General features: G+C 34.0%; 3 protein-coding genes and 1 pseudogene across 4 annotated transcripts; 2 read left to right on the plus strand and 2 right to left on the minus strand.

Moving 5' to 3' along the window:
- Positions 1–6,252: 6,252 nt before the first annotated feature.
- Positions 6,253–7,850, minus strand: LOC123895068. Of its 2 annotated transcripts, none has more exons than XM_045945262.1 (5): positions 7,768–7,850; positions 7,621–7,646; positions 7,124–7,227; positions 6,858–7,041; positions 6,253–6,505 (listed from the first exon to the last, which is right to left on the minus strand). In XM_045945262.1, the coding sequence occupies exons 1-5, from the start codon at positions 7,802–7,804 to the stop codon at positions 6,425–6,427; spliced, it is 432 nt and encodes a 143-aa protein (XP_045801218.1). In that variant the 5' UTR covers positions 7,805–7,850; the 3' UTR covers positions 6,253–6,424. The 2 variants fall into 2 exon arrangements, with proteins under 2 accessions (XP_045801218.1, XP_045801217.1); XM_045945261.1 differs by having other exon boundaries at positions 7,621–7,718; positions 7,759–7,819.
- Positions 7,851–9,809: 1,959 nt separating this feature from the next.
- On the plus strand, positions 9,810–11,836 carry LOC123895070 (annotated as a pseudogene).
- Positions 11,837–12,221: 385 nt separating this feature from the next.
- Positions 12,222–15,668, plus strand: LOC123896453. The gene is made up of 6 exons (XM_045946834.1): positions 12,222–12,282; positions 12,448–12,644; positions 13,823–13,925; positions 14,531–14,599; positions 14,938–15,125; positions 15,618–15,668. The coding sequence occupies exons 1-6, from the start codon at positions 12,222–12,224 to the stop codon at positions 15,666–15,668; spliced, it is 669 nt and encodes a 222-aa protein (XP_045802790.1).
- A 510-nt stretch (positions 15,669–16,178) lies between these two features.
- Positions 16,179–16,441, minus strand: LOC123896454. Its single transcript, XM_045946835.1, has one exon. It carries the CDS (start codon positions 16,439–16,441, stop codon positions 16,256–16,258), a length of 186 nt encoding a protein of 61 aa, XP_045802791.1. The 3' UTR covers positions 16,179–16,255.
- Positions 16,442–21,403: the final 4,962 nt, after the last annotated feature.

A 21,403-nucleotide genomic window follows, 5' to 3' on the forward strand; every position in this document is an offset into this window, starting at 1 on the left:
TGGTTTCCGTTCAACCTCAACAATTTCTGGATTTTTAAAAACGAAAAGAAATTAGAGATGATTTTGTGATTCAATAGAAATTACTTATACTCTTTAAACTATCTATGACTTTAGATGAGCTTGAATGAAAACCCAGAAATTGTTTTAAGTTTGAAGTTGAATTCTAGATTAGTTTTATATAAAGTTGGATGATGATGAAAGTTGGAGGTTCTTGAAACACAAAACTTGCTTTCAATATGCAATAGTTTGATTTGAATCAAAGAGGACCATGTCCATGTTGTGATTGTTTGTTTTTTCTTAGGTTTAATAAATTAGAGGTTGTGAATTTTGGGAATTTTTATTATAACGAGTTTACGATGATGATGATGATGATGATGATGATGATGATGATGATGATGATGATGATGAAACATGATTATTTTGTTTTCTGGGTTGGTAAGAAGAGCAAGATAACTGGATAAGTGGATGATGATAGTGGGGGCTATGGATTGTTTGGTGTGATTTTTGAATTATTTTTTGATTGATTTCTTTTTAAAAAATACTCTAATTTTAATAATTAAAATATTTTATAAAATAAGTTTTATTGAATTAAAAATAAATAATGACATGAATATTAAATTTGTCCACGTGGATGCTGATATGCATTAATGGCAATGCCACATCAACAAAATTAGCCCTAAAATGGGATGAGGATCAAAACTCAAAAAAAGTTAAAATTGGGGGACTAAAAAGTTGGTTTTTAAAATAGGGGGACCAAAACTTCATTTTTTTGAAAATAGAGGATCAAAAGTGCATTTAAGCCAAAAATAAATTGTACAAAAGTATGCCCAACAATAATAGACGATAAGCCAAACATTTTAAGATGTTTTCTCTTTAGGCCCCTCATGGTTCTTTTTCCCTCCTGGAATTTACTTTTTTGCCCTTCAATAAAAACTTCGATTGTTACAAACCGAATTTTTTTTGCCTTGAAAAAAAAAAACGGTTTCTGTTAACCGAATTTTTCCTGAATTTGAACTAGAAAAAACTTCGATTTCTGCGAACCAAAATTTTTAGCAAAGATAAAATTAGAATATTTAAGAGTATAAAAGATACATGAGAGTTCTAGAAAGAAAACATCATATTTTAAATGAAGAGCGTCCAACAACATTGGGCCTTGGTCAAAGATTCATTAAACGTAATTATCGATGTTGCTGATGCATTACATTATCTTCACCAAGAATGTGATCTAAAGCCAAACAATATCCTTCTTGATGATGACATGGTTGCTCATGTGAGTGATTTTGGAATAGCAAGACTTGTCTTATCCATTGGTGGCAGCTACCGGAAGGATACTAGTTCAATTGGAATTAAAGGGACAGTTGGGTATGCTACTCTAGGGCCAATCAATTTTCAGGTCCAATCCCCACTTCCATAAATGCATCTTCTTCCATTAAAATATTTGATACCCCTGACAATTATTTTGTTGGACAAGTTCTAACTTTTAATATGTTTCAAGGAAATATCCTCCAAGTATAGGAAACTGTTGCGTCAAAAAAAAAAGTATAGGAAATTGTCAAAAGTTACAATATCTAAATCTTTATCATAATAAGCTTGGAGGAACTATACCTTCAGAGCTTTTTAACCATTTTGCTCATCCAATAAGTGAAAGTATGAGAAGACTAATATAGTTATTATGTGTATACTATATTTTTGTTTTGAAAACTCTGTATCCGGCTCAAGGGCCGACTAATATAGTTGTTATGTGTGTACTATATTTGTGCGAGCAAAAATAGAGTGAAGCGTGTGCACCAATTACTCGATCTTAGCTTTTTGTTGTAGATGATAGCTCAAACTTTTGTTCCTATAGCATGAGATATTTATATATGTTCTTAGTTCTTTGGTTTAACTGAATAAGCATCTAAATTTCCATTTCAGAAGAACCAAAAATCGAAAGCGCAGCTAGGACTGGTCAAGATGAAGATGAATTGGGACGTTAAGTTGACGACATTCTATCCTAATAACTATATGATTGATGTGTTAATTTTTCTCAGAAGATTATTTTTCTCCAATTTAGTGAGTGAAACCAATTTATGGATGGTGAACTTTATTCAGCTTCTGAGTTATTGTGAATTTAGAGTTGCATCATATTATTTGAATCATGTGCTTCATTTGTATGCTATTGTTGTGGTATTTGTTTCTGTAACAATATCACCATGGTCCATTGGTTTGTAATACATGAATTTGGTCAATTTGTGCCAGTGAAAACTTCTTGGTTTGCACCTATTTGCTATGTTATTGGGTGAATGAATTAAGACTATGGTCTATTGATTTTGAGATGGATTCCAAGTGTGTTGTTGATCATTTCAACAAGTATCAACACGACGATACGAAGCTCAAAGACACTCTTATAAAATGTAGACGCGTTTTTTTATTCTTTATATAGAATATCTCATGTTAAGTTTGAACTAGGACAAACGAATGAGGTAGGTCATGCTTCCGCTAAAGCAGCTACATTCTTAACTACTATTTGTTGATTGATATTCATGCATGTATTCACCATCTTATTATGAATGAAATATTACGAGCATAAATATCTTTTTGTCCAAATAAAATATAGAGGGTACTTTTATCAATAAAAAAAGAGAGGTCACACTCGGCCTAAAAGCATTCAGAGATTATAATGTTCTCTATCAGCTTAACTAAAGGTCCCGAGTTTAAATTCAGGTTTGATGATGCAACAATGTTAAATATGTTAAGGGGGAACTTGTCGTCCTTGTGGTCCTACCTGACTCGGTGAATTAGTCTCTGCAATTAAACCAAGATGATATAGTTCAAAACTAAAAACGTGTAATCCCTTTTCAGCATAGTATACTTAGGCCAAGTTAACACAAAAGAAGGTTAAAAACAAAGAGATAGGTTGAAACCCTTTCTTCCCTTCACCGGGTATGCCTAAGTTTGAGCTGCAAAAGGTAAACACTATCAACTCTTAGCCAGAAAGATAATGTGTGCAAATAAAGAAATGCTAAATATGTAATGTGAATGTTCAGAAGATTTGGAATTAGGAAATAAGAACAATTATGAGTTAAAAATTAAACACCTACAATAAAGAAGTGTGCATGTATGGATCACTTTGATCGTGACACTCTCACCGTGATACCAAACATAATCTACAAGTAAAAATCTTTCAAACATCAATGGTTTCATCCTTCTCCAAGTCCGAATAGGGTTTTTTCTTTGCCTTTGTCTTTGAAGAACGAGCCTATCCCACCAAACAGCTGCAATACTTTCAGCCTGATCGCAACCATCTTAACCTGTTTGCTTTCAAGGATGTCCACGACTTCGAAAAATCTGTCAACATCAATTTGCCAGTCTATAAATTCTTATACTCCTAATTGTTCCGTAAAACAAAGGAATATTAACCTTCACTTGGTAATCATGATAGTACATGTTGTTGTTGTTGTTGTTATTGTTGTTGTTGTTGTTATTATTGTTGTCGTTGTTGTTGGCGTTGTTGTTGTTGTTGTTGGCTGACAACGCCGCCATATGATCCAATAGAATTTTGACGTTTGAATCTAAACCGTCAAATGTTGCCCTAGTAACCGGTTGATCTCCCATAGCTAATCACGATGTGAAAAGAACAGGAGCCTGCTCTGATGCCACTTGACGCAGTCGGAAGCTAGAAAAGGAAAAGCAAGCGCTAATCCTTATAGATAGGTTTCCTGGAGTCCACCAGGAAGAGAATTATTTGGAATCAACCAAATAAAACTCTTGAATTAAAACTGGAATCCACCAGAGTGTAAATTTGGAATCCACCAAATAGAGAGAAAACTCTGAAATATTATTATTGAAAAGTGATCTGCCTCATGGCTACAATAGGTGTTTATATAGTAATTTAAACCTAAAAAAAAAAGAAGCATATCTGTTTTAAAATAAAACAGAATATATTTTTTTTTGTTCTAACTTAAATCTAAATCTAAAAGATATTATTATTTTTTTATTCTAACTTAAATCTAAACCTAAAAGATATATTTTTATTATAATTCTAACTTAAATCTAGTAGTGCATGTATGGATCACTTTGATCGTGACACTCTCACTGTGATACCAAACATAATTTTACTTCGTTACAGTTTTGATAAATCTAAATTCTTGTTTTTGCTTCCATCTTCATTTGATGGTCACTAAAATAAATTAGATTTTGCCCCATCTACTTCCCTCAATTTATTCCCATTTGAGAAAATTTGACATTAGAGAATATGACCTATTGATAATAGACTTACGTGATCGACACTTCAACCAGCGGATGTTATGGTATATGGATGGATAGGAGGGAAACATATTTGTATAGATCTGACTAGAGTTTTTCCACTTGTGGAGTTTGGTGTTGGGGATTTTACTGCGGAATAAACAACCTTCAAAACTGCTTCAAGCAAAATGACCAAACACGAGCAAACATGTTTGGCTCGTTTACCTTGTATTTAAGTGTAATTATTTATTTATATATACAATTAAAAACCCGTTAAATAAATAAAAAAATCCCATTAATCGGCTAATTATGTTGATCATCTCTCTGATAAATTAACAATAAATAGATAAATAGAGCAAAGAGGATAAGGTGCGCCTTATTATATACTAAAGTAAAGACCCATTTTGATAAATTAACACTCTTAAAATACACATTTTGTAGACAAAAAAACACATTTGATTCATTAATATAAATGACTTTTATCACGAAATTATCCAAACATGGATGAATAAAACGTTCATTTCACTTTTAAACAAAATCAGCTTTCACCAACATAGAACAAATCATCTCTCACACCTATCCTGTTTTTGTGAAAGATTAAGCAGACTACTTTGTTCAAAAGGAAATCCAATATAGAAGACATTTAAGAAGCCAGATGTTCAATGCAAAAATATAACTGAATACTCCCTCCGGTCCTTATTATAAGGAACACTTTGGGAAAAAAATTTGGTCCTTTTTATAAGAAACTTTGACCAATTTTCAAATGTTATAAATGTTCAATTTCACTTATGCCCTTATTTATTATGAAAGAGAATTTAAAAATAAGTAAGTTAGTTGAATAAAAAGTAATTAAATAAGGGTAAACATGGAATAAATTTAAATTTATAAGAGTATTAAATGAAAATAACTATGTTAAATGTGTTTCCTTGGTTTGTGTGATTTTTTCAAAGTGTTCCTTATAAAAAGGACCGGAGGGAGTATTATCACTGTGAGACACCCAACCACTTGGAAGAGTTATCAAATTCGGTATAATCAGGATCCGACACCATCAAATAACTAGTTTAAATGTAAAAAAAGAACATCATATCAAATTACTAATTAATCAGAACTCACTAATCACTTATGTTACAAAAAATGCATGTCAATGCATTTTTCATAATAAAAAATATACACATATGTTACCAAAAAAGTAGACATGTATGTAACAATAAGCACACCAGTCTCTATCTCCTTAACTCAATTTTGAATATTGACATTGAAGGACTGTAACATTAAAGTCCCATACACAACAAACATTTCTAATTAATCCATACAATTCCAAAATGTTTTAATTGAATTCATTCCAAAGTTGATATATCGTAAGGGGTGCATGTATTAGTTTACTGATCCAAACTAAAAAATAACATCACATGATTAAAATTAAGTGATTCTAAGAATTCTTTTAAAATATTCATAATGTGAGCACTATGTTCATACGCATACAGTCCTACAATTGCAACCTAATCTACTAGTCATAATCAGCTACATAGATACACATGCAATCAATTCTACAAATTGCTAAATCAAATTAACAATACAACAATGAAATTAAACTCGACAATAATTGCAAAACATGCTTAGAGACAGTCTTCCTCTTCTTGTCAAGCTTCTCTATTGGTACATGTTTAATTTGGTTAGGTTTAAATGCCCCAAAACATGGTTTGGCACTTTCAACAAGCAAGACCAGACACTAGTAGGGTGTGCACCATAGACCTAGGGGAGGGTACACAGTTTATGAATACGCAACAAGGATATAAGGGAACTTCACATACCTAATTTACTCTTGCTGAAGGACATCCAATTACAATTTCTAAGAGTTACAGCACTTGGTGTATGTTTCTGCACCCCAATAGCTCATTGGTATGTAAGTATGTAACTTCTTATTACACTATTTAAACAATCATCGGAAACGTACAGATTGGATAAAATTCCCACAGTGCAGCTCAATTTCAAATATCATCAAACAGAATGAATTAAAATGAACGGTGCTAACACAAACAGAGCAAAACCTGATTATGGTATGTTTTACATCCAGTTAAAAGGAAATTACATATGCATATAAGAAAGCAATTGATTGGGGGCCTTTCCACCCGTCACATAGTCTATAGTATTTAGTCCACTTAGGTAGTGTTGTCACTCGGAGCACGATTCTTCTTCTGAATTACTCCCTTTCAATATGCATATATGGATTATTTCTAGGAGGGGGATATGGTGAATTTGGATCATAATGTTCAAAGTCCAGCTGCATACACAGATTACAAAATTTCATCAAATTCAAAAATCATGTTTGCTTTGTTTCTTAGTAAGGAAAGGAAAACACTATCCTAAGAAGAGAACCTATGGCTATGTTTGAATCCCGTACCCAAGTTAACACTCACTTATAGACAAAAAATGAATGGAACTGTCATACTAATGGATTGACATGTATCCAGTTGAGAACTGAATCCAGACCGATTGTAAGAAAATATCATGAAGAAGAGATAAGTTTATGCTACCCATTACATAATAATAATAATAATAATAATAATAATAATAATAATAATAAAAAAATAATTAATAATACATATTATGTTGGGAAATACATATCAGCTTACCGTATCTACTCCATATTCCTTACAAAATTGCTGTGCAAAGTCAAGAATAATCGATTTTTCAGTAATATCTTTGTTCAAGAATCTCTGAACCAAATTTTGTAGTTGTTCATTGCCATCAGTATTCACTTCATTAGCAATGACTTCCAGAGATAGCCAATGTTGATGGGCAGCAAACGGAATTAACCTGCCAATGAATGAGTAGGAATGTGAAAAAAGCAGTTAATTCCTAAGGGACTAACACACACACACACACAGGTATACAATACCATTTCAAATATTCTATGACGTGCTTCTTTTGACAAGCCTCCTCTTCTGCCTTTTGACGAGCCTCCTCTTCTGCCTTTTGACGAGCTTTTCTTGCTAATCGTTTCTACGATGGAATAGAAGATATAATTAATTAATATAACAATTAGTTCTATACACAACAACAAGTAATTTGTTTGTTGTCAAAAACATATTGGTTTCTAGATGCCCAAAGACAACCCAAGACCACCACAAATTTAACATTCCAATCATACGAAGTGATACCCACGGAGGTTTTCCTCAATCCACTCCCAAAGGTTCCCTTGGAAAATACAAGGGAACCAAATTTGTCAAATCAAAGTATATGTATTTAAGTGTAAATTTTTAACCTTGCATGCACAAACCAAGATCATAATAATTTCAAGGTTATTTTTGTCAACCAGACCATGTCCAATCATATATATCATAGAAGAGATTAGTATTTAGTATCATTGATCTGAGTAAGTTAAATTAAACACACCTTAATACGAACCTGAAACCTCTTGTCTGCAAAATAACGGAAAAAAAAAACGAAATTAGATGCAAGATAAAGATTATGAAAACAACGAGAGAGAGAGAGAGAGAGAGAGAGAGATAGAGAGAGAGAGAGAGAGAGAGATAGAGAGACTTGATTTCTGGGCGCGGCTACTCTTTCCTCCAGTCATGGCCTAAAATCGCCCTTCTCTCCAAGGAGCGGAGCACTTAGGGTTTGTTTCTGATTGAGTTTACTAATTTTTTTTATTAGTTGATTAAAAAAAAATAGATTTATTAATTATTTTAAAAACATAATTTTTCATTAATTTTATGATTGAATTAGTTTATAATCAACCCACAAAATACTTTTTTTAAACCCAAATTATTTTTTACTTAGCCGAAAACTTATTTTTTATATTGTTTTAAAAATATTTTTTATTATTTAAAAAAAGAGTAATTTTTAAAATTAAAAAATCTGATTTTTAAATACAAAAAAAACTAATAAATAGGAAAAAAATTAAAATACTAAATTTTTGAAAAATTAAAAACATTAAAAACTGATTTTATAATTATTTTAAAAAAAACTGATTTTTTTAATTATTTTTAAAAATTAAAAACATTAAAAACTGATTTTTTTTAATTATTTTTAAAATAATTATTAAAAATCTGATTTTTAAAATAAAATAATATTAAAATAGTATGGGTGGTTGGTGGTGGCCGACCGCCGGAGCACCACCACCGGCCGCCGTGAAAGTCGCTGGAGGTCCGCCGGAACCCTCTGCCCGCCGCCGCACCGGTCACCGGTGGTCCGGCGTTGACCACCGGTCCTCCACCCCTCTTTTAATTAATTATTTTATTATATAATAAAGAATTTTAAAAAATTGAAGATTGGGTCTGAATTAGCTATTGGGCCTAAATTTTCAAACCAATTCCAAACCAAATTACAAAATGTGGTTATGGTTTATAATTGGTGTTTTTTTATTGGAGTGGTGTGGTTTTTTTTTTTAATGGATTTTGCAAACTAAAATTGGATATGGATTGGTTAGTAATTTGATTAAGGATAACCAAATTTGATAAAGAAATGCTAAACATGTAATGTGAATGTTCAGAAGATTTGGAATTAGGAAATAAGAACAATTATGAGTTAAAAATTAAACACCTACAATAAAGGCAATTGAGAATCCTATAGATACTAGTATAAATTTGTACCAAAAAAAATCATACACAACAGAATTAGTTTTGTAGTGTGAGGATTGGAAGAAGGAGGAAAATTAGAATAAACTAAAGATATTAAAATACATCAACAAAGTTTGATCTTCAGAAGTGTGGTAACATTTTCTAAACTCTATTAGGATTTATGATTTATTTATATTTTTAGAATTTATTTCTTATTTAAAGAAATAATTTAGAAATATAAAGTGTATAAAACGATGAATGTATAAAAATTTAGGAAGAATTTTCTTCGCATAAAAACATATTTCATATAATTTAGAATTTTTTAATTTCTTTTTTCGCCTATCAATTAGTAACAAGTAATTTTATTTGATTTTTTTCAATTTTTTTTCTTCTAAAGAGTTAAGGTATTAATTGATGATATTTCTTTATTTCTTTTTAGGACTATCAATTAAAAAGTAATTTTATTTGATTTTTTTCTTAAGAGTTAAGGTAATAATTGATGATATTTCTTTATTTCTTTTTAGGCCTATCAATTAAAAAGTAATTTTATTTGACTTTTTTCCTTAAGAGTTAAGGTATTAATTGATGATATTTCTTTATTTCTTTTTAGGCCTATCAATTAAAAAGTAATTTTATTTGACTTTTTTCTTAAGAGTTAAGGTATTAAATGATGATATTTCTTTATTTCTTTTTAGGCCTATCAATTAAAAAGTAATTTTATTTGATTTTTTTCTTAAGAGTTAAGGTATTAATTGATGATATTTCTTTATTTCTTTTTAGGCCTATCAATTAACAAGTAATTTTATTTGATTTTTTCTTAAGAGTTAAGGAATTAATTGATGATATTTCTTTTTTCTTATGACAAATAGAGAAATAAAAACTGAAATTATTTATTAAAAAGATTTCATAAAATCTGACATTCTTAATTTAATGATGATTGCTATGCATGCCATTCATAGTATAGTTTCAACTATATATATTTAGGTGTACACTCTATTTGATTGAAAATTATATTTTATTTTGAAAGCATTTCTAATATTTGTTTTCGATCTAGAATTTCAATTGTCTTATCTTCATCAATGATCGAGATCTCAACAATGTTCGATACCAAACCAATTGTATCTGCAATGGCCTCAATTGTGTTAATGAGGACCATCACAAATGAACTCATTCCTCGTGAGGTCCTAAACATTTTTCAATCTGCACTTCATCACGTTTCTCGCCATTTCTCGGTGCCATTCACCATAGTTATTGAGGAATTTCAAGGGATGGCAAGAAACCTAGTTTTTGAGGCTGCACAAATCTACCTCGGAACTAAAGCAGCTGTGTCGGTAGAAAGAGTTAGAGTCAACAAATTAGAGGATCATAAAAATCTTTCATTCAATATAGATAGAAATGAAGAAGTGAGTGATAATTTTGAAGGTATTAGTGTAAAGTGGAAATTAATTTGCATAGAAGTTGACTCCTCACGGATTCGACATTACGATAATGACTCCTCGCCCGTGTCAGAAATACGATCCTATGAGCTAACTTTTCATAAGAAACACAAAAACAAGATCTTCGATTCGTATTTGCCTTATGTGATGGAGATAGCTAAAAAAATTAAACAAGGAGACCTGGCTATCAAAATTCATTCAAATGACTACCATAGTTGGTCTCGTGAACCTCCTAAGTTCAACCATCCAATGAGTTTCAACACTCTTGCAATTGATGAAGAGCTTCAAAGGGAAATTGTGGATGATTTGGACAAATTTGTGAGAGCTAGAGAGTTTTATAGAAGAACCGGGAAAGCTTGGAAACGCGGTTACTTGTTGTATGGTCCTCCTGGTACCGGAAAGTCTAGCTTGATTGCAGCGATGGCTAACTATCTCAACTATGATATCTATGACTTGGATCTCACCACGGTTGGGGATAATAGGGGCTTGAGGGAAATGATTCTAGGCATGTCAAACCGTTCAATACTTGTGATCGAGGATATTGATTGCACTATTAATTTGCAGAATCGAGAAGATGAAGAAGTGGTTAATAATCAACACAATAAGGTATGCAATTCTCTTTAAATTATATTTATCATTTAACTTTAAGTTTCCTTCATACCAAAATGCCAAAGGTAACGAAAACCTAGAAAAGATTTAGATGTATATGACATACATAAGTCTAGTTTAGATATAATTAATTGTTGTCATGATTTAGCATATGCATATGACATTTGGTTTGATCGGTAAAGTTGCGACCCATCCTATTTGGCCGGCATAAAATTTAGCCGAAGAAGGTCAATTGGTAAGATGCGACTGATACCTCCACACGGATAAATAGTGAGCCTAGCCTAGCTAGCTAGAATCTATCACAAATATTTTCAGTTTGAAAAACATATTCCCATCGTGGACGTAAAAACTTATTCGGTGAGTAACTATAAGTACTTAGACCTTTTTGAGTTTCTAAGATACAACTCACCTGAACAATTTTTATTCAAAAATAACAAATAAAGAATTTATTGTATAACTTTTTCAATAAGATGAAGGACTAATTGAATGCAACTCCATCATATTATTTTTTTAAATGTCAAATATTTTTTCATAACCTAAAGTTTGTTGATGATGTTTCTACAGGTAACACTTTCAGGACTATTGAATGCTGTAGATGGTCTTTGGTCATGCTGTAAAGAGGAACACATAATTGTTTTCACAACAAATCATAAAGAAAGACTTGATCCTGCTCTTCTAAGGCCTGGTAGAATGGATAAGCAAATTCACTTATCATATTGCAACTTTTCAGCTTTTAAGCAATTAGCCACCAACTACCTTTGCATTACTGAACATGAACTCTATGAAAAGATTGAAGTGCTTCTAGGAGAAGTTAAAATTACTCCAGCTGAAATTGCTGAAGAGCTTACAAAGGATGCTGATGCTACAGAGTGTCTACAAGACCTTATCAAGTTCCTTCAAGCCAAGAAAATGATCATGGTAGAAAGAATTAGAAGAGTGAAGAAAATATCAAAGAAGAACATAATAATCAAGAACATAAGTAAACAAAGAAGAGATTAAGAATGACAAAAATATTATGATTTGGCTGAAGAGTCGTAAGCATGACTTTTATTATGATTTGAACTTGTGGTGGTCTAATCCGTATTTAGGGGTAAAAATTTGACTTAGTTAGGCCTGGAGGCTGTTTTGTTCTCTTTATTTTTCGTGTAAACTCTTTTTGGTAAGCACACTTTGTACTTACTCCCGGTTTTCAATGAAATATATTCATTTGGCTTCTTAAATAAAGAATGAAGAAATTAAAGAACATGATCAACGTTGTCAAAATATATAATATAGGTTTTGTTTGGTTAGCATCATTGTCTGTCCATATGTTAACGATGACTGATCAAGTGTTGTTTTTATTGGTTTTATCTTGTATTTGCATTGTTAACAAGTGTTTAGCGCACTTATGGCGCGCCTTTGGTGGCTTAGCAAAGCCAGCTCTTTCTTATGCTTGCTAACCACTCCTTGTAATATGTCTATATAAGGTGTATTGCCTTATGTGAATTAATAGAGAACACCCATTACACAACAATTGGTATGAGTGAGTCCTTAAGGGTCATGCATACATCAAACACAATTTGTTACGCGCGCGCTTGTTTTTCCAGTTACAACCGTCATCTGCCTCACTGAAGATGGTGTCATTGTTGCTCCTGCAAATGCAACAGCAGAACAGAGTAAACTTGCAGACGAAAGCAAACTCAAAGATTTGAAGGCCAAGAATTATCTTTTCCAAGCAATTGATCGCTCAATCTTGGAAACAATCTTGACCCGTGACAGTGCTCGTGACATTTGGAAATCAATGAGGCGAAAGTATCAAGGCTCAACAAAGGTAAAATGCTCCCAATTACAAGATTTACGTAGGGATATTTTAGATTCTAGCCATGAAAGATAATGAATCCGCAGATGATTACTTTTCAAGAACCTTGGCTATTGCAAATAGAATGACTGCACATGGTGAATCCATGGATCAAATTAAAGTTGTTGAAAAGTGCTGCGATCCATGACTTCCAAGTTCAACTATATATGTTGTTTGTTCTATGGAAGAGTCCAAAGATAATTACATGCTTCTGTAATTATTCTGTGTCTTCAACTCACAAAGATGAATCAAACACAATTATGGCATTAGATATGGGCACTTAAATCTCAAAGGTTTAAGCATTTTAGCAAAAAAAGAAATGGTTAAAGGGTTGCCTGTTCCGCAAGAAACAAAAGAAACTTGTGAAGAATGTATTGTTGGCAAACAAAATAGAGATACTATACCTAAAAATGCTAATTTGAGGGCTTTTGAAAATTCAAGGCCATAGTTGAAAAAGAATCAAACTGTCAGATTCAATGCTTAAGAACTGATAGAGGTGATCAATTTACTTCAGCTGCATTTAATGATTTTTGCAGTCAAAATGTGATCAAAAGAAAACTAACAGCAGCATACAATCCATAGCAGAATGAAGTTTCTGATAGAAAGAATAAAACCCTCATGAACATGGTTAGAGGCACATGTTGTAGGAGGAAGACTTGCTTAGGCACAACACCAAATAATAGGTGTTGGGCACACACATACATACTTTAAAAAATAAAGTAATTAATTAATATTAGATGATGTGACTAATTTATTAGGGAGTGGTTTTGGTGCATAAGCTTTTTTCTTATGCACCATGCATAAATAATGAAAATTGCTTAACGCACACATTAGATGTACTTATAATGCCAAAACCATTTTTACCGTCGAATGGTTTTAGAGAGTTGTAATCCAAAACCATTCTACTTGGGGAATGGTTTTGTGTGTTATTTATGTTGGGGGTGGGGGGCGCACTTAGCAATTTGGGGGGGGGGGGCGCTAAGCAATTTGGGGGGGCGATAAGCAATATGGGGGGTGCGCTAAGTAATATGGGGGGCGCATTAAGCAGACTAGGGGCGCGCTAAGCAATCTGAGGTATTTATGCATTGTGTGCATAAGCCTTGCGCAAGGCTTATGCACCATAACTTATGCCGTTGTTAAACGCACTATAGATCGTGAGATCGTACGATTTTACGCGACAAACACAGTTCACCGTGCCGGAGCGGTCCAGAGATCGGAAGAAACGCCGGAGCGGTGGGATCGCCGTGGAAGAGCGTAAAATCGTGGGCGCAGCGATCTTCCTCGTGTCGTTCCGATCAGTTCTGCCAAAGACGCGACCCGTTTCGCACCGACACGACCCGATTGAATCGTTTCTGACCCGGGTCTAAAACCACCAGCCAACCCGAAAACGACCCGCTTCAACTCGAAAACTTCTCGTTTTGCAGCGAAATAGGAATACGCGTTATTTCACATGGGAATCAGTGGGTTTAATGCATTCCTCTCTCCCTAATTCACTCATCTGCTACCTAATCCAATTAATTATTCATAATGATCATTCAATTCTATTCTATGCTATTTTCGTTAATTATTCATAATTCTATTAATTATTCATAGTTATTCATAATCATCATTTAAAAGTCTAAGCTATTTTTTTATTTTTTTTGGAAGTAGAGTTAAGCTATTTTAGTTATGTTAAAGATTAATGAAGTTTTTATATTTTGATTATGTTTAATATTAATAAACTTTTTATGTTTACGAAAATTTGTGGGATCTTACGATCCTTGTTACGATCCTACGATTTACGTACCCCAACGATCTTTAGTGGGATCCCGATCCTGACAACCATGGTTGTGTCCATATAGGTATTTCTCATGTTGCAGGTATTCAGAGAAAGAAATTGGACTATGCACATGTTGCAGATATTCAGAGAAAGAAATCGGATCCTAAGAGTAAGTATCTCAAGTGTGTTCATAAGAAAATCATAATTATCATAGATATTATTTTTGGAAAATATTATTTAAACACAATTTTTTAACAAAAATACCACAAAGTTATACTTTTTACTTTTTTTTAATATTTGTTGCAGCCTCGATATTCGTGTTGTGAGTGAAGAAAGGATAGGGAATGGCATGACAAAACAACTGAGGTTCAAGTTAATGACCAAGACAATGCTGAATAATCTGGCACTGCTAGTGAAGTTGAAACTCAATACGCACTGATAGCTTCTATTTGTTGATTGGTCATGATAATGGTCTGGATCAACTTAACTGAAGTTGCAACTTTTCAGCTTTTAAGCAATTAGCCACCAACTATCTTTGCATTACTGAACATGAACTCTATGAAAAGATTGAAGTGCTTCTAGGACAAGTTAAAATTACTCCAGCTGAAATTGCTGAAGAGCTTACAAAGGATGCTGATGCTACAGAATGTCTACAAGACCTTATCAAGTTCCTTCAAGCCAAGAAAATGATCATGGTAGAGAGAATTAAAAGAGTGAAGAAAATATCAAAGAAAAATATAGTAATCAAAAAGAGATTAAGAATTTGTCAAAAAAAAAAGAAAAAAAGAAGAGATTAAGAATGAAGAAAATATCAAAGAACATGATCAAGTGGCCGGGCGGTGGAATTGGTCTGCTGGAATTACTCGGTCCTTAGACCAGCTACCGAGTTTTAAAAAAAAAAACATGACTGATCTAGAGTTGTTAATTGAAGAGTCATGGACAATAGCCACATGTTTTTAACTCTTTCTTGTCTTAAAGTTCATTACAAAAATAAAATTGTTGAGATCATTATGAACAAAACCTTATGTAATTTCAATTTTGCTTGATGTTTGCTTGATCGTAATAGTCCATATACATAGCATAATCCAAATCCATTATTTTCCACTAGTCATAGTGTAAATATATAATATATATTAAGAAGATGTTAACACTACATTATACATCTTATTTGAATATGTATTGATCAGTATCTTGTTGATGTGAATAATAATGTCAGGTTTATAATAGACTATTTGTGAACCTATTAGAATTGTCCGCCTCAATATATATACCATTACATATCCAAATAAGATGTCTCCAGAAAAATTCACTCTAAAGAGATACAATATGATAGCAACAACATTCACCCTTTGCTCCACACCTTGTTCTAAAAGCATCATAAGGAATATCTAGTCTTTCCATACAATAATCCTTACAACTTTGTTGGGGATATCAACCAAAATCTTGAGTGCAGAATGCTTCAAAATTGCCCTGTACCCAAGGCCATTTTCCAAAGTAGCTTTCTTCACCTACAATCAATTGCAGAATTTATAAATTTCTTAAAAATCTAACAAGTACTTAACCTTTAGTAGTATTCTACATCATTTGCAAAATATAATTTATAATAACTATATATAATGAATGAAATGAAAAATATATATGATAGAATTGTTAGATATTAATTATTTATGTTTTTATTATATCTTGTATTGGTAAGGGTAGTTTAGTCTTTTTCTAGTATCTAATATTTATACTCTATTGTAACCTTTACTCTTCAAGTTTTGTTCATTCTATTGAAACCCTAAGTTCAAGGGTCTTTCTCTATGTTTTTATACGTTCAATTTTGTTAACATGGTATCAAAGAGCTTGGTTGATTGGTAATAAAAGAAAGAAAATAAAGAACAAGATTGATGTATTGCTTCCGCCGCTGCAGAGGCTGTTTCTGAGTTGCTAATTTGTAAATCCAAAATACCAGTCCGAGAACATGAGCTGCCATTAGAAGAACGAGAAATACAGGTACTAAATTGATCATCCATAGTCGCTTGCTTCCGCCGCTGCTTTTGTTGTTGTTGAGGATAAATGGGGACGCAAGGTGTTTGATAAATGTCCTAGCTGAAGACTTAACTTTGATTTTGCAAACTGTTTGTTAATGAGTATTAAAAAGGGACACTTGAAGTTTTACTGGTGGTATATGTGATTCATTGGATTTGATGTTGTGGATTTTGCTTTGCGGGTATTTGGTTAGATTTTTTTTTAGTGTTTGATTTATTGTTGGTTGATTCATCTGAGTATTTGATATGGCTATGACTCATTCTTTGGTTGCTCCTCTCCCTATTAGTTCTGGTATTGATGGTGTATATCCATATGAGACTACTTCACGAGTATTTGATCTTGCTACGCAGTTCCAAAAGTTTCTTGCTACTCAGCCACATGTTACTTATGTCTCGTCTATTAAAGGTTTAACCCCGTCTAATTTGCCAGGTATCTCTTCTTCTATATGGATCCTTGATTCTGGAGCATCACATCATATGTCATATGATCATAAGTCTTTTTTATCTTTAAATTCTAAATCATCCATGTCAGTTATGACTGCTGATGGCACTCCTATGCCAGTAGCAGGAATTGGGTCAGTGTCCACATCTAATTTGTTTCTTTCTGATGTTTATTATATTCCTAATCTCACATTGAGTCTTGTTTCTGTTAGTCAATTGTGTGATTCTGGTTATTCGGTTATGTTTTCTTCCACTCATTGTTATGTGCAGGATACACAATCTGGGAGGTTGATTGGGACTGGTCGTAGACATGGGGGACTTTATGTTTTGGATGAGCTGAAAGTTCCAGATACCGCAGCCTCGACTTCTACTTCCACTATTGATTTATCATCTTTTCGTTTGAATTTATCATCTTCTAAATTTTATCTGTGGCATTCTCGTCTTGGTCATGTTTCTGCATCTAGATTAAAATACTTAGCCTCTACTGGAGCTTTAGGAAAGTTGCAAATTAGTGATATTTCTGATTGTTGTGGTTGCAAACTTGCCAAATTTTCTGCTTTGCCGTTTAATAAAAGTGTTTCTATATCCAAAGCACCTTTTGACTTAGTTCACTCTGATGTATGGGGTCCATCGCCGGTTCTTACCAAAGGTGGATCTAGATATTATGTTTCTTTTATTGATGATTGTACTCGTTATTGTTGGGTTTATCTTATGAAAAATCGTTCTGAGTTTTTTGAAATTTATCATATGTTTCGTGCTATGGTTAAGACTCAACACAATGCTGTTATAAAGTGCTTTCGTTGTGATTTAGGTGGTGAATATACTTCTAATAAATTCTCCGAGTTACTTGCTTTTGATGGTACTATTCACCAGACTTCATGTACTGATACTCCTCAACAAAACGGTGTTGCTGAAAGAAAACATCGTCATATTGTGGAGACTGCTCGTTCCCTTTTGTTGTCTGCTTCTGTTCCAAAAGAGTTTTGGGGCGAAGCAATTTTAACTGCCGTTCATGCTATTAACAGAATTCCATCATCGGTCACATCAGGTTTGTCTCCATTTGAAAAATTGTATGGTTCTAGTCCTGATTATTCTTCTTTCAAGGTATTTGGTTCTACTTGTTTTGTTCTTCGTCCACACGTGGAACGTGATAAATTGTCTCCTCGTTCTACAATATGTGTTTTTCTTGGTTATGGGGCTGGTCAGAAGGGTTATCGTTGTTATGACCCCTCAAGTAAAAAATTATATGTATCTCGTCATGTTGTGTTTCTTGAGCACATACCATTTTTTTCTCTTTCCTCTGATTCACATGATTCTAGTAGGTCTGAACTGACTAAGATTGATCCTTTTGGTCTTGATAATAATGTTTCTAGTGATTGTAATTTTGAGAGTTGCAGGGATGCTACTACTGCTACTCCAGATATTGATATCCCCCTTGTCCCCACGGCTACCCAACAACCTCCTACGACTGTTGATCCGTCGCCTCCTCCTCGTTATCCCTCTCGTGACCGTAAGTCTACTCAGTTACCTGATTTTGTCTATTCCACTTACTCTGCTTCTTTTGTTTCTTTTCTAACCTCTATCCACAGTTTGTCTGAGCCATCTTCTTATGAAGAGGCTATACTTGATCCACTCTGGCAGCAGGCTATGACAGAAGAACTTTCTGCTTTGCACAAGACAGATACTTGGGAATTAGTACCTCTTCCTCTTGGAAAACGTGTTATTGGGTCTCGTTGGATATACAAAATCAAAACTAAGTCTGATGGGTCAGTTGAGCGCTACAAAGCACGCCTTGTTGCTAAGGGATTTTCTCAACAATATGGTATGGATTATGAAGAAACATTTGCTCCAGTAGCCAAGATGACAACTATTCGTACTCTTATTGCAGTTGCATCTGTTCGTCAGTGGCATATTTCTCAAATGGATGTTAAAAATGCATTTCTTAATGGTGATCTTCACGATGAAGTTTATATGGTACCTCCACCAGGTGTTTCTCATAATCAGGGGGAAGTGTGTAAGTTGAAGAAGGCCCTATATGGTTTGAAACAAGCTCCACGAGCTTGGTTTGAGAAGTTTAGCACTGTGATTACATCTCTTGGCTTCCGCTCTAGTGATTATGATTCGGCTTTGTTTGTTAGAACCACTTCTCATGGTCGTATTTTACTCTTATTATATGTTGATGATATGGTTATTACAGGTGATGATGTTGATGGGATTGTTGATGTGAAATTACAGTTAGCCAAACAGTTTGAAATGAAAGACTTAGGTTCTCTTCGTTACTTCTTGGGTCTTGAAGTTGCCTACTCTCCTAGAGGCTACCTTCTCTCTCAATCCAAGTACATTGCAAACATTCTTGAACAAGCTCATCTTTCGGATACAAGAACAGTAGATAGTCCTCTTGAGTTGAATGTGAAATATGCTCCTTCTGATGGTGTTCCTTTACCAAATCCCACTTTGTATCGTACTTTGGTTGGTAGTCTGGTGTACCTTACAATTACCAGACCTGATATTGCTTATGCTGTTCATGTTGTTAGTCAGTTTGTTGTCTCTCCCACTACAGTTCATTGGGCCGCCGTTCTTCGCATTCTTCGCTATCTTCGAGGGACACAGTTTCAGAGCATTCTATTTCCCTCATCCTCTGCATTGGAGTTGCGTGCTTATTCTGACGCTGATTGGGCTGGTGACCCAACTGATCGTAAGTCTACCACCGGTTTTTGTATTTTTCTTGGAGACTCTCTTATTTCTTGGAAGAGTAAGAAACAAGATATTGTCTCTCGCTCCTCTACAGAAGCTGAGTATCGTGCTATGGCATCCACTACTACTGAAATAGTTTGGTTGCGTTGGTTACTTTCTGATATGGGTATTCCTCTTTCTGAACCAACTCCCATGTATTGTGATAATAAGAGTGCCATCCAAATTGCCCACAACTCGGTATTTCATGAACGCACAAAGCATATTGAGATTGATTGTCATTTCACTCGTCATCATCTTCAGCAGAGAACGATTACTCTACCGTTTGTCTCCTCCTCCTTGCAGATTGCTGACATGTTTACGAAAACGCTTTCCACTAAACGTTTTCGTTTATTGATTGACAAACTCTCGATGCAGCCTGTTAATGCATCGTGAGTTTGAGGGGAGATGTTAGATATTAATTATTTATGTTTTTATTATATCTTGTATTGGTAAGGGTAGTTTAGTCTTTTTCTAGTATCTAATATTTATACTCTATTGTAACCTTTACTCTTCAAGTTTTGTTCATTCTATTGAAACCCTAAGTTCAAGGGTCTTTCTCTATGTTTTTATACGTTCAATTTTGTTAACAAGAATAAGTATATTTGTTACCTAGACTCAAAACTAAAACAATGCATAGAATTGAAATATTTACGTAGTTGATCTTGACTGCCATGTTCAAAGAAGGTTTTTACAAGGCATGCATGAATAAATAAACAAGGCATACTAGAAGGTATTTGTTTTGGGTTATAGATATAAAGAAGGATTTTACAATTAATTGCATTCCACGTGGCATATCCTCAAATTAATTAAGAAATTAATATATATTGGCTTATGATTCTGTCGACTGGGGTTACTTGGATGCTGTTATGGGGAAAATGGGTTTCCCAACACTATGGAGGAAGTGGATTAAGGAATGTGTGTGCACGGTTACAGCTTCGGTTTTAGTCAATGGAAGTCCGACTGATGAGTTTCCTCTTGAGAGAGGCTTAAGACAGGGGGATCCGTTATCCCCTTTCCTCTTTTTGCTGGTTGCTGAGGGTTTTCATGTTTTGATGGAAGCCATGGTGGAGCGCAACCTTTTTACGGGGTACAGTGTTGGTGATATAACCCCGGTATCGGTGTCACATCTTCAGTTTGCTGATGATACGTTGCTGTTGGGGTCCAAAAGTTGGGCAAATGTCCGCGCTTTGCGGGCCGTCCTTGTGTTGTTCGAGTCTATGTCGGGTCTGCGGGTTAACTTTAACAAAAGCTTGCTGGTAGGGGTTAATATCCCTGATTCTTGGCTTGTTGAGGCGGCGTCAGTTCTGTGTTGTAAAGTGGGGAAAATACATTTCCTTTATCTGGGCCTACCTATCGGGGGTGATCCGCGGCGTTTGGGTTTTTGGGAACCGGTCGTGAATCGTTTAAAGAATCGTTTATCAGGATGGAGGAGTCGTTTTCTTTCTTATGGTGGTCGCTTGGTTCTGCTAAAATCTGTGTTGACCTCTCTGCCTGTCTATTCTCTTTCCTTCTTTAAAGCTCCCTCAGGTACTATCTCTTCTATTGAAGCTATTTTGATTAAATTTTTTTGGGGGGGGATGTGAGGATCTTAGGAAAATTTCGTGGATCAACTGGAAAACAATATGCTTGCGTAAGGAGTATGGGGGTCTGGGGGTTAGGCAGTTGAAGGAATTTAATTTGGCCCTTTTAGGCAAGTGGTGTTGGAGGATGCTAGTGGATAAAGAGGGTTTGTGGTTTCGAGTACTGGCTGGTCGTTACGGGGTGGAGAG

The sequence above is a fragment of the Trifolium pratense genome, linkage group LG7 (genome assembly GCF_020283565.1).
Source record: "Trifolium pratense cultivar HEN17-A07 linkage group LG7, ARS_RC_1.1, whole genome shotgun sequence".
NCBI classification, from domain to species: domain Eukaryota; kingdom Viridiplantae; phylum Streptophyta; class Magnoliopsida; order Fabales; family Fabaceae; genus Trifolium; species Trifolium pratense.

What these genes read in the sequence shown, in the direction of transcription:
- LOC123895068 (XM_045945261.1), bottom strand. Translation starts at nt 7,804, where the DNA reads ATGACTGGAGGAAAGAGTAGCCGCGCCCAGAAATCAAGTCTCTCTA. An exon ending in GGTTTCAGGTTCGTATTAAG is followed by an intron (nt 7,228 to 7,620) that starts GTGTGTTTAATT and finishes ATTCCATCGTAG; the next exon opens with AAACGATTAGCAAGAAAAGC. An exon ending in GTCATAGAATATTTGAAATG is followed by an intron (nt 7,042 to 7,123) that starts GTATTGTATACC and finishes ATTCATTGGCAG; the next exon opens with GTTAATTCCGTTTGCTGCCC.
- LOC123896453 (XM_045946834.1), top strand. Translation starts at nt 12,222, where the DNA reads ATGGCGCGCCTTTGGTGGCTTAGCAAAGCCAGCTCTTTCTTATGCTTG. An exon ending in AGTATCAAGGCTCAACAAAG is followed by an intron (nt 12,645 to 13,822) that starts GTAAAATGCTCC and finishes AACGCACTATAG; the next exon opens with ATCGTGAGATCGTACGATTT. An exon ending in TGGGATCGCCGTGGAAGAGC is followed by an intron (nt 13,926 to 14,530) that starts GTAAAATCGTGG and finishes CTCATGTTGCAG; the next exon opens with GTATTCAGAGAAAGAAATTG.
- LOC123896454 (XM_045946835.1), bottom strand. Translation starts at nt 16,441, where the DNA reads ATGATCAATTTAGTACCTGTATTTCTCGTTCTTCTAATGGCAGCTCAT.